Here is a 14,044-nt window from a genome sequence, read left to right on the forward strand (position 1 = left end):
GTCGCCCCAGTCCTAGGCCTTCAGATGGGTTTTATAAAACCTTTTCGCTTTAGGCCTCCGCCACCGTGTGCAAGAAAAAAAGGTTCAATCAATCAATCAATTTCAACTTCTCATGGGGAAAAAAAAGATCTCAAAAAGTTGGCATTGATTGAACTTTTTAGTTCCACCCACTCTGCCGTTACCACTGCAGCCACGCCCACCCAATGGGCCACGCCCACCTGGCACCCGATGATACATAAGTGGATTTTGGGTTGCAGTTTGGGCATTCGGCCTCTAAAAGGTTCGCCATCACTGGTATAGGACCCCCTGCTTGAGCAGGGGGCTGGACTAGAAGACCTCCAAGGCCCCTTCCAGCTCTATTCTATTCTAAAAGAGTCACTGACGCAATGAACATGGGCTTGAGAGGACTCCGGGAGACAGTGGAGGACGGGGGGGCTTGGCATACGATGGCCCGTGGGGTCATGAAGAGCTGGACGTGACTCAGCAACTGAACAACAACAGGCCTACATGTTTCCATTGTAACACACACGTTCTTTGCATTGCACAAAACTAAAAGAATCTCACACACACACCCCACTATCACCAAAGATCTTACCTCCATGATGGGACTGGAAGCCAGGACCTTCTCTTCAATGTTGGATTCACTGGAGGAGCCGCCAACCGACGCGAAGAACCGCATGGCGTACTTGGCTGAGACGGTCTTGCCCGCACCAGACTCCCCGCTAACGATAATGGACTGGTTCTTCTCATCCCTACGCGGGGAAGGAGAAAGAGGAGACAACAGCCGATCAGCCCTCTCTCTATTCTCGCCAGCTCTGCCGCGACTGCGTCACGAGTTGGCTTGGTGCAGGTTCGATTCCTCCCCTCCTAAAAATCTCCACCTTATTTATAATTCACTGACTGGAGAGCCAGTTTGGCCTGGTGGTTAAGGCCCCAGGCTAGAGAGCGGGAGACGGTGAGTTCTAGTCCCACCTTAAGCATAAAAGCGGCCAAGTGACTTTGGGCCAATCGTCAGGGGATGTGAGTTCTAATCCCGCCTTAAGCATGACAGCCAGCTGGGTGACTTTGGGCCAGTCGCTCTGCCTCTCAGTCCTACCCAACCTCACAGGGTTGTTTTCGTGGGGACAATAGGAGCAGGAAGGTGAGCTGGATATATTTGCCGCCTTGAATTATTTGTCAAATAATAAAGGTGGGATACACATAAATAAATAAATAGTTTCATGGGTGGCCAATCTTTGGGCTTGCCTGGGCTGCACTGAATGAAGAGGAATTGTCTTGGGTTGCCCATGAAATAGGTAATGTAGTCAATGTATATAAAGAGACAGTTAGAACAATTAACCAGTGGAACCACCTGCCTCCAGAAGCTTTGAATGCTCCAACACTGGAGGTTTTTAAGAAGAGACTGGACAGCCATTTCTCTGAAATGGTATAGGGTTTCCTGCCTGAGCAGGGGGTTGGACCAGATGACCTCCAAGGTCCCTTCCAACATCATCATCATCATCATTCTAGTCCCGCCTTAGGCATGACAGCTGGCTGAGTGATTTTGGGCCAGTCACTGTCTCAGTCCTACCCAACATCACAGGGTTGTTGCTGTAGCAAAAATAGGAGGAACATCCATTGGATATGTTTGCTGCCTTGAATTATTTGTAAACATTAAAAAGGCAGGACAGACAGACAGATAACAAGGAAATAGATCTCCATATGAGGTTTAGGGAATATCCGTTCTTACTTGGCGATTGTTTAGATGTCAAGTTTCCGACGTATGGGCTTTTCAAGTGACTCTGAGACATTGTTTACCTTAAAATGTTATTGCTTGACATAAGTATTAGGAAACATTCCGGAACCTTCTGGGGCTGGAAGGAGGGACTAGGGAGCACCCTTCCGGAAGGCTCTCCTAAGGCAACGCCGTAATAAGGCAGCTTTTTAAAACGGAACCATTTTTCATGCTAGTTTTGTCCTCTGCAGGCTGCAAGTAGACGGAGCATTGACATCACCAAGAGGATGGGACCAAATATCGCCACCCATTTTCCCACCTTGACTTTTTTAGGGAAATACATTCTAGAAGCTTAAGAAGCATAAATTAACCATTTTCTATGACTTTCTGCAGCTTCCTCAAAGACCCCCCAAATCACACCACATAGATATGATTTCCCACTGGAATTTGGCCATGCCAGATGGGGGTCCTCTAAGGCTGCGAGACAGCGGTCCCAACCTTTCTGGCTTGGCGGACCGGCGGGGGAGGGGGAGGGTTCTGGGCGATCAGCAGCTATGCGCCCAGCTCCATTTGCGCGAGTGGCGGGGAGGTGCGCCCACCACTCGCGTAAATGGCGCTTCCCGTGCACATGCACCGCTCATCCAAGTGTAGCTGCCCACGCATGCTCACCCGCCACTCGTGAGGCCCAGTTCCAAAAGGGGCCACCGCCCGGGGTTGGGGAATGTAGGAAAGCACGATCCAAAGTGATTCTAAAGTGTGTAACCCGGAGACAGATTGTCCTCGAGTTACAGCCATTTGATCCCAGAGCCATATGATCAGAATCTGGATGCTTTATGAGGGCTGCGGCATCCCAGAGTCACGTGACACCCCCCCCCGCGGCCTTCCCGGCTGGCTCCTCACACACAGTCAGTGGGGGAAGGCGGGTTCCCTTAAGAACGGCGTGATTCATTTAACAACTGCAGTGATTCATTTAGCCACCCTGGCAAAAAGGTTCTCTACAAATCAGGCAGGACTGGCTAACAGCCGCCTTGCTTGGGAAAGAGAATTCCAACCCTAATTGTGGTTGTAAGTTGTGCACCCCCTTTAAGCAGCTACTGTTTGCCTCGATCCACCTACAGTTAATGTTTTCAATATTCTTGAATTAAGCTGGCCCCATAAAGAGGCAAGGAGGAAGTGATCCTTCAACCGTCCTTCTGCCTTCTCAGGGGAACATCTTTCCTTATTCTCCTGCTATCTGACGCTGCAAAACGGGCGTTCCCCGATTCCAGCTTTGCCTAATGCCAGCAATGTGAGGAGAATAAACAATTCAAATAAAGTTTTAATAGTAAAAAAATAAAGCCTAAGGGGAGATAGAAAGAATGTTACAGTGGCACATGATTTATTTAAATGTACTCCCCTTTTTGAAACCATCTTAAAAAAATTATATTGCTTTAATATTTAAAAAAAAACCCAGAAAATAGAGGGGGAAAATGGAGGGGGGAAAAAAGGAAGTAACAGAAACGTATTACACGTAGAGAATCGTCCAGGCTAGTTTTAAACATCATTACACTTTAATCATACAGAGTAATATTGACCACTCTTTTCATCGCATCAATAGACAGTTCATAAATGCACATTGATGATTTAAGATTGCAAATCTGGGACCGTGTTCTGCTTCTGAAAAGAAATAATTTTGGTTGCTCCACCCACTGGTTCAATAAATCTATACATCTATCTGTTTTATTTATAATACAGTTCTACATTATATTTGTATATAATGTGGAAATTATCCTTAAGAGTATAGTCGCATTTTAAGACATATTTGTCTTTATAATACTATATTAGCAAATTTATGGATGGTAAAAATAGAACAATAATAAGACAAAGCCATATCAGCTGAGTAATTGTTCCCTCGTGTTAGTCTTCCAACATAAAGCTTCTCTATGCACCAATGAGAAGTCTTAGTTTTGAGGGGCAGCATGGCGATTAGTTTTAAATCATGAAGAAGTATGAGAATTTGAAGCTGAACTTGCATTTACTTTCCAACAGCTGGTACAAGATAAAATGCACACACCAAAAACAAATCACTTTCTCTGGGGCTTCTGGCAAAATTCTGTGTTGTTGCCTAATCTTAATAATGCCATTTATTTTTAAGTTAGCATGGCCAGATATAGATCACCATACTTGCAGAATACAGAACAACAAATTTGGAAGGGAGCTTTGAGGTCTTCTAGTCCATCCCCCTGGTCAAGCAGAAGACCCTATAGTACCGTTCCAGACAAACGGCTGTCCAGGTTGAAAGCCTCCAGTGATGGAGCGTCCACATCTTCTGGAGGCAAGGAGTTCCACTGGTTAGTTGTTCTTACTGTCAGGAAATTCCTCCTTAGTTCTAGGTTAGATCTCTCTTTAGGAATATGGCAAGATGAAGCTTGTTTTATAAGGAACATGTGAACAGCACAAAGACACTTTGGAGGCCAGGCCAAAGCAATGAAAAGTCATACCATTTGTGTGTGAACTTATTTCAGAGACCAAAAGGCAAAGCTGAAGGAATCACATGAAATTGCTGACTTTTTATCTGACTTCTCAAAGAAGAAGATTCCAGCAAATCATCTGTGAAACTTTCTTTTAAAAATTAATTTAGTCTGGCTGCTTATTAAGCTGTCACTTTGTAAAAAAAATCAACACAATAAAGGACTAATAATTGCAATAATTGCCCTAACAACCTGGAACCATCCAGGAGAAGCAATATATTGCCAAATAGGTTACACACAAAGTAACAGGACTGAGGCTTCCATCATAATGTCAGATTTGGAGATAAAGATAATTTACATCTCAAAAAACAAAATATATTGATATATTATTTGGCATGACGCTGACAAAAAGAATACTAGGTCAAAACTGACAGCTGCTAACTTTTTTTAAAAAAAATCATTTTGTAACGATAGGAATGGCCGCTAGCATTATTACCACAAGGTGTGTAAAAAGAATCAGCTAGAGAATCTGATGTGGTTGCAAAAAAAAAAGTTAATATGTTTATGTATCCATCCATCTTATGCTCAGCTTTCCAGTCAGGATATGTCACTCCAGGCTTAACTTTAAAAGTAAAATTGAATTAGGCAGTGATAAGAGGAACAGCACTTATCTGTCACTAGCTTGGGCTACCTAAACTGAATTATAGTTTCAATTCCCAATGTATCTTTTCTGCTTTAGCCTACAGGAATCACAACATCTCCACCCTAGTGCCCTGTTCTTCTTTTAAAAAAAAAATCAGAGAGAAACCGGAATGGGTTCAAAAACAAAACAATGTCAATGAGGCAAGGGAGAATTTTTTTTTTACAGATAGTCCTGGACTCATAACCACTGGTTTAGCAATGGTTCAAAATTACAAAACCTCGGAAAAGTAACTTACGACTGATCCTCACCCTTGTGACCATCACAGCAATCCCACAGGCGATGGTCAAAATTTGGACACTTGGCAACTGGCGTGTATCAAGGTTGTATCAAGGTTTATCAAGGTTGCGGTACCATTTGTGACCATCCCAGATGACTTCCAACAAACGAAGTCAACGGGGGAATCTGGATTCGCTTAACAACTACAGTGATCCATTTTTAAAAATGTGGCAGAAAGATTGCAAAAAGATTTAAAAAATCGGGTGCGCCTCGCTTATGAGAACCACCTAGTTTAGCCATGTTAATTCTGGCCTTAACTGTGATCGTAAATTGAGGATTATCTGTACGAAGCTGCGGGAAGCAGCTGGATTGGTAATCTTAGTAGGCTGATTTGCACTCTAAAGTACCCCCTGGTCAGGTTCCAAGAAATTAAGCAAAAAGGCTTTGGGCGGTTAACCATTATTTATTATGACCCCAGGGGCATTTGACAGGTGACCAGAAGATAAACGATGGCTTTTTAGGTGGACTTTAGTACTGCATTTCCTCCAGTGAGCAGGAAGCTTTGGACCTGATGGCCCCCAAGATCCCACCCAACTCTATGGTCTGCTTGAAACTGAGAAACCATAGAGCTGCTTGTGTTTGCTACAACAACAATGGTGGATTACGTGAACTCTTCTCCTAAACCACTTTGGCAATGAAGTTTCTGGGGAAACCCACGTGGCTTATCGGATGAACGTAATTAAGTCTTCACAAAATGCCCTATTCCCTCCATTCTACATATTTATGCCTTGCAATGAACAGCGCAAAATAAACAGGCAGCCTGTAATTCAGCGTTACGAGGTAACCGTGCCATAAAGCAGTGAAGCCATTTTAGAGTAAAAGAGGAAAATGTGATTCAAGCCTGGTCAAGCAATATCTGCTAGCAACCGAGAACCACCAGGGTCAGGTGGTGACGGTGCTAAGTGGGAAAATCCAACTTCAAGTCCACCCTTAGCCTTGGAAGGTCTCTAAGTCACTCTGGGCTTGTCCAGCTCATCTCTCAGCCAATTTCGTCACAACAGTTTTGTTAGAGAGAAACGTGGCAGGAAGGAGCACGACATGTGCCATTTGGGGCTGCTGGAAGAAAGACAGAATATAAATCTAATAAATAAAAATATAAAACTCAATGAAACTGAGTCTTTTCGTATAGAATTCCAGGGGAATTAATGCTTGATTTAAAGCGCTGGCAAGCGCTGGTGTCCACCCATGTGCTGAGGAACCACCTTTTCCATTTGAACCTGGGTCACTGCGCAGGCCTCATGTGCAACCGCCTGTCAACAGCTTACTGCCTCATGTGCAACCGCCTGTCAACAGCTTACTGCCGGCGACGGAGGCGGTTATGGCGATGGCGTCCTCGAGCTGCTCCGGGCGGTGGAGAGGACGACCATGGCGACAGCGACTCGTTTGGTTCCAGCTGCTTCAGGTGATGGCGGCGACGGTGATGGCGACGGCGGCGTCTTCGAGGCCCGCTGGCCTGTTTTACTGGCAGCGACGATGGCTGTGGCAACGGCGGCGACATAGCGGACTACCAATTTATTTATTAATTTATTTATTAATTCTCCACCTGCCTCCTCTTTCCCCTTTGGACTGGGACGGACCTGGGCACAAGCCACAGTGGGAGAGTGGCTTGTTTTACATCGGCAGCCCCGTAGAGGTGGGAGCTCTATGGGTTCTGCCCCACCCAGGGTGTGCATTTTGGACCATCCCCAGGAGCAGACTCGCGCCCCGTCGTGAGAGGACGGGTTGTGGTCTGCCCCTGGGAGCATCCAACCGAGTGGCAGTAGGTTGGTGGATGGCCCAAATGTTCCACTCCTTACCTTCGAACCTCCTGCTGGATTTTTTAACCATTGGACTGCCCTCTCTGGACTTGTTCGGACTGTATGTACCGATATTCCGATACAGACTTGCTCGCCCTCAGGGGTGCCCCCCTCTCCTGGGTGCATCCCGCCTTCTTTGCTACTCCCAGTCTCGATGAAGGGCCCAATTATTGGGACCCTGAGAGATGGCCGGGTAAGGCCAGGGGCTCTCGATATAAATTTAACAAGAGGCCCCTGGTTAATTTTTTAGTCAAATTTTTTAGGGGGTTAGGGAGGGGGGTGGGGGGTAATTTATTTATTTTTTATTTATTTATTTTAATTCCATTTATATCCTGCCCTTCTCCGAAGACTCAGGGCGGCTTACAACCTTAGCAGTAGCAGTAATGGTTGTTTGACTATGGGGGGTGGCCATACAACCGTGTTGCAGGCCAGGCCTGGGTCCGACGGCGTTCGGGGGGAGCGGGTTGTGGTTACATCTGGGGCTCGGGAGCGGGTCGTGGGATTACCGATTCCCACGACACTGGGGTATGGCAGCAGGCGTATGGACAGAGGGCCGTATCGTTACCGGGAGGGCCGTCTCCGCTGTTTGCAAGCGGTGAGGCGCTCCGACCCTCTGGTTCTTCCCCGAGGTGCCGGGAGCGAGGATGTGCAGCCTCCTGAGCTCCGGCTGGTGTACCTGAATGCCAGGTCCGTGGTTAATAAGGCTCCCCTTGTGCGGGATCTGGTGGAGGGTGAGCATGCGGACCTGGCTTGTATCACCGAGACCTGGTTGGGTCCAGAGGGTGGGGTCCCTTTGGTTGACCTTTGCCCACCAGGTTTCCGAGCGCTACACCGGCCTCGGGCTCAAGGTAGGGGCGGGGGAGTGGCGGTAGTTATTAGGGAGACCTTATGTCCGCGGGAGACCACCGTTCCTCAGATAGTCGGGTGTGAGTCTCTCTTTTTGAGGTTTGGTTCGGGGGCGCAGTTGGGCTTGCTGCTGGTGTACGTTTCGCCTAGTCACACAGCGGCAGCCCTGCCCGAGCTACTCGATGTCCTCTCCGGTTTGGTGATTGAGTTCCCCAAACTTCTAGTTTTGGGTGACTTCAATCTACCATCCCTGGGAGGGTCATCTGAGTTAGCCCGGGAGTTCATGGCTTCCATGACGGCCATGGACCTGACGCAGGTAATTTCTGAACCAACTCATGAGGGAGGCCACACCCTTGACTTGGTTTTTTTATCTGGACGGTGGTTGGATGATCTTGGTGGGGGTTCTCCATTTATTATGCCCCTGTCATGGACCGATCATCACCTCCTGCGGCTGGTCTTCCATCTTGCCACCCCCCACCGTGGGGATGCAGAACCAACTAGATGGTACCGCCCCAGACGCTTAATGGACCCTGACGGGTTCCAGGCAGCGCTGGGATCCCCACCTGCCTCCGTCGCTCACAGCTCGGCGGATGCCTTAGTGGAAGCCTGGGAAAGGGCAGCCACTGAGGCACTGGACCGAGTTGTACCCTTGCGGCCCCTGACCCGGTGCAGATCCCAGCGAGCTCCATGGTTCTCCGCGGAGCTCCGGGAGATGAAGCGTCGGAAACGGGGCCTAGAGAGCTGCTGGAGGTCTAGCCGATCCGAATCCGACCGGCTGCGGTTAAGAACCTATATTAGGTCTTATCTCGCAGCGATGAGGGCAGCGAGGTGCAATTACTTCTCTGCCCTCATCGCGTCCGCAGATAATCGCCCGGCCGCCCTGTTTAGGGTGACTCGCTCCCTCCTTAATCAGGAGGTGAGGGAGGATCCCTTGCAGGGTCGTGCCGAGGAGTTTGGTCAACATCTGTCGGATAAAATCGCTCGGATTCGGACCGGTTTGGACTCCAGCTGGGCAGAGTCTGACGATCAGGACACGGGCGGTCCTGTCAATGTTATCTGGGAGGAGTTTGATTCTGTGACCCCTGATGAAGTGGACAGGATTATGGGGAGGTTGAGCTCCACCACATGTTTATTGGATCCGTGCCCTTCCTGGCTGGTTTATGCAGCCAGGGAGAGGACACGAGGCTGGTTCCAGGCGGTGATATCTGCTTCTTTGAGTGAGGGTAATTTCCCCACCGTCTTGAAGGAGGCGGTGGTGAGACCTCTCCTCAAGAAGCCTGCCTTGGACCCAGCTGTCTTGAACAACTTTCGTCCAGTCTCCAACCTTCGCTTTCTTGCGAAGGTTGTTGAGAGTGTGGTGGCGCATCAGCTCCCTCTGGTCCTGGATGAAGCGGATTATCTGGACCCGTACCAATCGGGTTTCAGGCCCGGGTACAGCACGGAGACGGCATTGGTCGCTCTGGTGAATGATCTCTGGAGGGCCCGGGATAGGGGATATTCCTCTGTCCTAGTCCTATTAGACCTCTCGGCGGCTTTCGATACCATCGACCATGGTATCCTGCTGCGGCGTCTCAGGGGATTGGGAGTGGGAGGTGTTAGAGATTAAACTTGATTTGGGTGACACTATTATATAATGGAGTAAAAGCACCTTTAAGGAGTTAAACGGCCTAAGGGTGTGGCTGTAATTATTCCACATAAAAGAGAGTTAGATGTTACACGTAGTTGCTCTTGTATATGTGTTTGATGTTAGTGTTTGGATACCTCTTGTTCTCTTGTTTGCTAACTTGATATTTATTCTCTCAAGAATCAACTGCTTGCTACAGTGTATATATTTTTTTTTGATATTGGTAAGCAGTTTTTGTATTTTGATACTATGTTTTTATGGACTGACTTTTATGTGCATGATACTGGATTGATACTTGGACTATTTCTTACTGTGTTTCTTTTTGTTGTCTGAGTAAAAATAAGTTATAAAACTCGTGTTAGTGCATTACTGTTTGCCTAAAAGTCCCAGTACAACTTCCACTGTGTATTAATAATACTCTGTTAAACAAACCATTTTTTCAACAACATATTCTAACAATGGTTATGGGCCCAGATCCAGTGTGGTGCTGAGGACAGGCACAGTATTGTAGTTATATTTCCTAACTGAGTTTTCAAATTCAGACCATGGCACAAGGACTATTCAATCCATTCTGCATTACCCGGCTTAATGGGTCAAACTACGTATCCTGGTCTACACAATGTAGTTTGCTATTACAAAATCAAGGTCTTTGGAAAATAGTCCATAATCCTCCTGATGTAACTGCCTGGGATCCAACTAATGAAGAAGATAACAAGAAGATTGTAGACTTCAATAAAGACAATGATAAGGCTTTATCTATCATTGGGCTAACATTAGGAGACCAACAGCTAGTCCATGTGCGTGGAGAAGAATCTGCTGCTAAATGTTGGGCTAAGTTGAAAAAGATTTTTGTTCGGGACAGTGTTGGTGCTCATATAAATCTTACCAGAAAGCTATTTAAAGCTAGACTGGAAAAGAATGGCGATATGTTAGCTCACCTTAACTTTATAAAAGCAACTTTGTTGGAACTGCAAGAAAAAGAACTTATTTTCTCAGAGCTTCACCAGGTTTACATCATTTTATCATCATTGGATGAGAGCTATGATGCCTTTGTATCGTCCTTGGAGGTTTTGTCCAAAGAAGACCTAACTGTTTCTTCAATAACTGGAAGGTTGTTGGAAGAATCAAGATGTCGTATGGAGAGAAAACAGTTGAGAGAGCCATTGCAACAAGAAATAAAGAAGACTGAATCTGCTTATATTTTAAGGAAATGCTTTAATTGTGGGTTAAAGGGACATATTGCTAAGTTTTGTCAGAATAGTAATTGTCAGAGAAAGGAAAGCCATAGAAAGAATAAAAAGCTGATTAATGTAGCTGTAGCTAATAGAACTACTAATAACCACAATTGGTGGGTGGTAGATAGTGGAGCTACACACTGTATTTCAAAAATAAAAAGGGATTTTGAGAATATAAGGTCTAGTAAAAAATATATTTCTATGGCTAATGGCTGGAGAGTCAAGGTCTCTGGAGAGGGTAAGGTTTACTGTTCATTTTTAAAACAAAATTTGGAAATGCTATATGTTCCCAGATGTGATTATAATCTATTATCAGTTAAGGCATTATTGGAAGCAGGTTTTAAAGTTACTTTCCAAGGGGAGGAATGTCTTATTCAAAAGAATGAAGTGAACTTAATAGCTAATATGAAAGACGGTTTGTTTGTAATTAGCAATGATCCTATTATAATGGCTACTACTTGTACAAATCAAAAACCACATGATGAATGTATTCATTTATTACATAGAAGATTGGGTCATGTGAATTTTAATACACTAAAAAGAACTGTAGCTTTGTCTAATGGGTTTAAGTTAAAGGCTTGTAAGAAATATCTGCAGTGTAACGTATGTGGTAGAGAAAAGAGCAGGGCAGCACCAGCTAATAGGTTAGATGGATTTAAAACCACAACTCCATTAGAACTGGTATTTATGGATTTGATAGGTCCTATGAAACCTAGTTTAGGGGGTGCTTGCTACATATTAAATATTCTAGACCACGGGTCGGCAACCCGCGGCTCCGGAGCCGCATGCGGCTCTTTGAGCCGTCTCCTGCGGCTCCCAGTCGCCTGGTGCGCGCGCACCTCTCCGAACGGGTGGAGGTGCGCGCGCAGCTCTCCAAACCTTCAAGGCGGCGCTTGGCCCAAAGAAGCGGGAACTGGAGGGGCCACGATTTCCCCTCCAGAGGAAGAAGGCGCTGGATGCGGCCGGCTCCGCGGGGAAGGGTGAGCGGCGGCGGGGGCGACGGAAAAGCTGCAGAAACGGTAGGAGAGATGCTGACTGGCGGCAGCCTCGGAGGAGGCGGAGGGGGAGGAGGGAAGGGTGACCCGGCGGGGGGGGGGGTGAGCCAGAAGGAAAAGGGAAACTCATCCCGCAGAGCGGTTGCGAAAAGAGGGAGGAGATAAGCCAGCCCGGTACCTGGATCCGCTTCCTGTGTCTCCTCCGCTCTGCCATGATGTCCCCGTTTTGGTCTCCTTGTGAAGTGGGGCTGGGGAGACCGAGGGAGGGAGGAAGAGAGAGAGAGAGACGGAGCCAGCGGGCTCACGAGGGGCAGCAACCTTGCGAGAGGCCGCGCGCAAGCCATTAGGACGCGCACGAGCCCTTGGGGAGGCAGGGCGGGAGCGCGGTCCGGCCGCTGGGCTTCCTTTCCCTCTTGTCCGCATCGCTGCAAGGAATTGCGTTGTTTGGGGAATTTGTTGAATTGGAGCCATGGGCTAGTCGTGGTTAAGGCACTTGTAGGCGAAGCAAATCACAAAAGCCCCCAAATCCTTCTAAATGCAGCCCACGGGCGAGCTTCCCAAGTTGTTTTAATTTAGTTTGCACGTGGCAATAGAAATAAGCTTTTTTCCTCCTCAGCGGATCGGTGCGGTGAAGAGGCTGGGCTTCCTTCGGGGGGCCTTTCATTCCTGTACAAGGGGAAGGGGAACTCTCTGTGCTTTTGTGTGTGTGTGTGTGTGTGTGTGTGTGTGTGTGTGTGTGTTCCATCTGCAAAGCTGCCGAGGAAGGAGAAGCGGGATACTGGTTGGGTGGGGGAGCGGCAAAAGCGGGGGGGGGGGGGAGAGAGAGAAACGGCTCCGCCTTTGGTTCCCCCTCCTAAAGCACAGGGGCGCTAGAGAAAGTTTGGAGTTGGGTAAGGAAGCGCAAAATTCAGGAAGGAAAGCGGGGCAGCGGGCGAACGGGAGACCTGCCGACGTTTGGGGAGGTTTGGGGAGGTGCACGCCGGGGAAAAGGCTGGGAGAGGAGGGGGTCCGGGCTGGGGGGGAGGGATGGGGTGGGGGAGAAGGAGGCTTCCCGGGCTGGGGGGGAAGCAGAAGCGAGGGATCAGGACTCCTCCCGCTTGGCTGCTGCCGCCGCCGCCACCTCTCCTACGGCCGCCGCCACCTGCTCTCTCGGCTGGTTGCTTTCTGCTTCTCTCACCTGCCCTGCCCCCCCGCCTGCCCTCCTTCCTGCCTTCCTTCCCTCCGCCTCGCCTTCCCCGCTCCCGCGTTTTCCCTCTCCCCGCCTCGGATTCGGGGTGATTCCCCGGGAGAGGGCGATGGGATTCCAGCAAGCTTTCAAGCCTTCTCGGCGGTCTCCGGCACGGCTCAGGAAGCGTTTCTGTGCCGCCCGGCCGGAGCCTTTGCCTCCTTCCCTCCCCCAAGCGAGGCGTCCTTTTTCAAGTTGCAAAACCAAGCGGGGTGAAGCGGGCTGTCGGGAAAGACATTGCCGCCTCCTCCTCCAGCGGCGACACCTCCGGTCGGGCCCTGGTGGCGGAGGAGGCAGTGGCAGAGGCGGCCGCAGCACCGGCAGCCTTCCTAGCAGCGGCAGAGACAGAGGCGGTGGCGGAGGAGGAGGAGGAGGAGGCGGCGGCTGTAAAGGCAGCTTCCTGGCGGTCTTCTTCCTCTTGGCTTCCTGCCTCTCCGCCCGCGGTGCAAGCTCGGATGTTACGGGGCTGGCCGGCCCGGACTGGGTCGGGCGAGTCGATCACCTCCTCCTCCTCCCGCTCCCTCTCCTCTCCAGGATGACCCTCCTGAATGTCTTTCCCGACAGCCCGCTTCACCCCGCTTGGTTTTGCAACTTGAAAAAGGACGCCTCGCTTGGGGGAGGGAAGGAGGCAAAGGCTCCGGCCGGGCGGCACAGAAACGCTTCCTGAGCCGTGCCGGAGACCGCCGAGAAGGCTTGAAAGCTTGCTGGAATCCCATCGCCCTCTCCCGGGGAATCACCCCGAATCCGAGGCGGGGAGAGGGAAAACGCGGGAGCGGGGAAGGCGAGGCGGAGGGAAGGAAGGCAGGAAGGAGGGCAGGCGGGGGGGCAGGGCAGGTGAGAGAAGCAGAAAGCAACCAGCCGAGAGAGCAGGTGGCGGCGGCCGTAGGAGTGGTGGCGGCGGCGGCAGCAGCCAAGCGGGAGGAGTCCTGATCCCTCGCTTCTGCCTCCCCCCCAGCCCGGACCCCCTCCTCTCCCAGCCTTTTCCCCGGCGTGCACCTCCCCAAACCTCCCCAAACGTCGGCAGGTCTCCCGTTCGCCCGCCGCCCCGCTTTCCTTCCTGAATTTTGCGCTTCCTTACCCAACTCCAAACTCCGCCGGCAGAGGCTCGATCTGCCGTTCTGCAAGCCTCCGCCGCCGGTTAATACCCTGTATTCAGCTCTGGGAAGTGGGAGGGAGGGGA

The 14,044-nt window shown here is 49.5% G+C and overlaps 1 protein-coding gene across 3 annotated transcripts in view; it reads right to left on the reverse strand.

Moving 5' to 3' along the window:
• MYO5B (myosin VB) overlaps positions 1-14,044 on the reverse strand; it is a 161,438-nt gene that overhangs the window by 125,474 nt on the left and 21,920 nt on the right. For all 3 annotated transcript variants that reach the window (XM_083355614.1, XM_083355615.1, XM_083355613.1), the window contains exon 2: positions 596-752. In XM_083355614.1, the coding sequence (XP_083211740.1) occupies positions 596-752 (157 nt within the window). The remainder of the gene's footprint in view (positions 1-595; positions 753-14,044) is intronic.

Source organism: Vipera ursinii, assembly GCF_947247035.1.
Source record: "Vipera ursinii genome assembly, chromosome: 2".
Taxonomy (NCBI): domain Eukaryota; kingdom Metazoa; phylum Chordata; class Lepidosauria; order Squamata; family Viperidae; genus Vipera; species Vipera ursinii.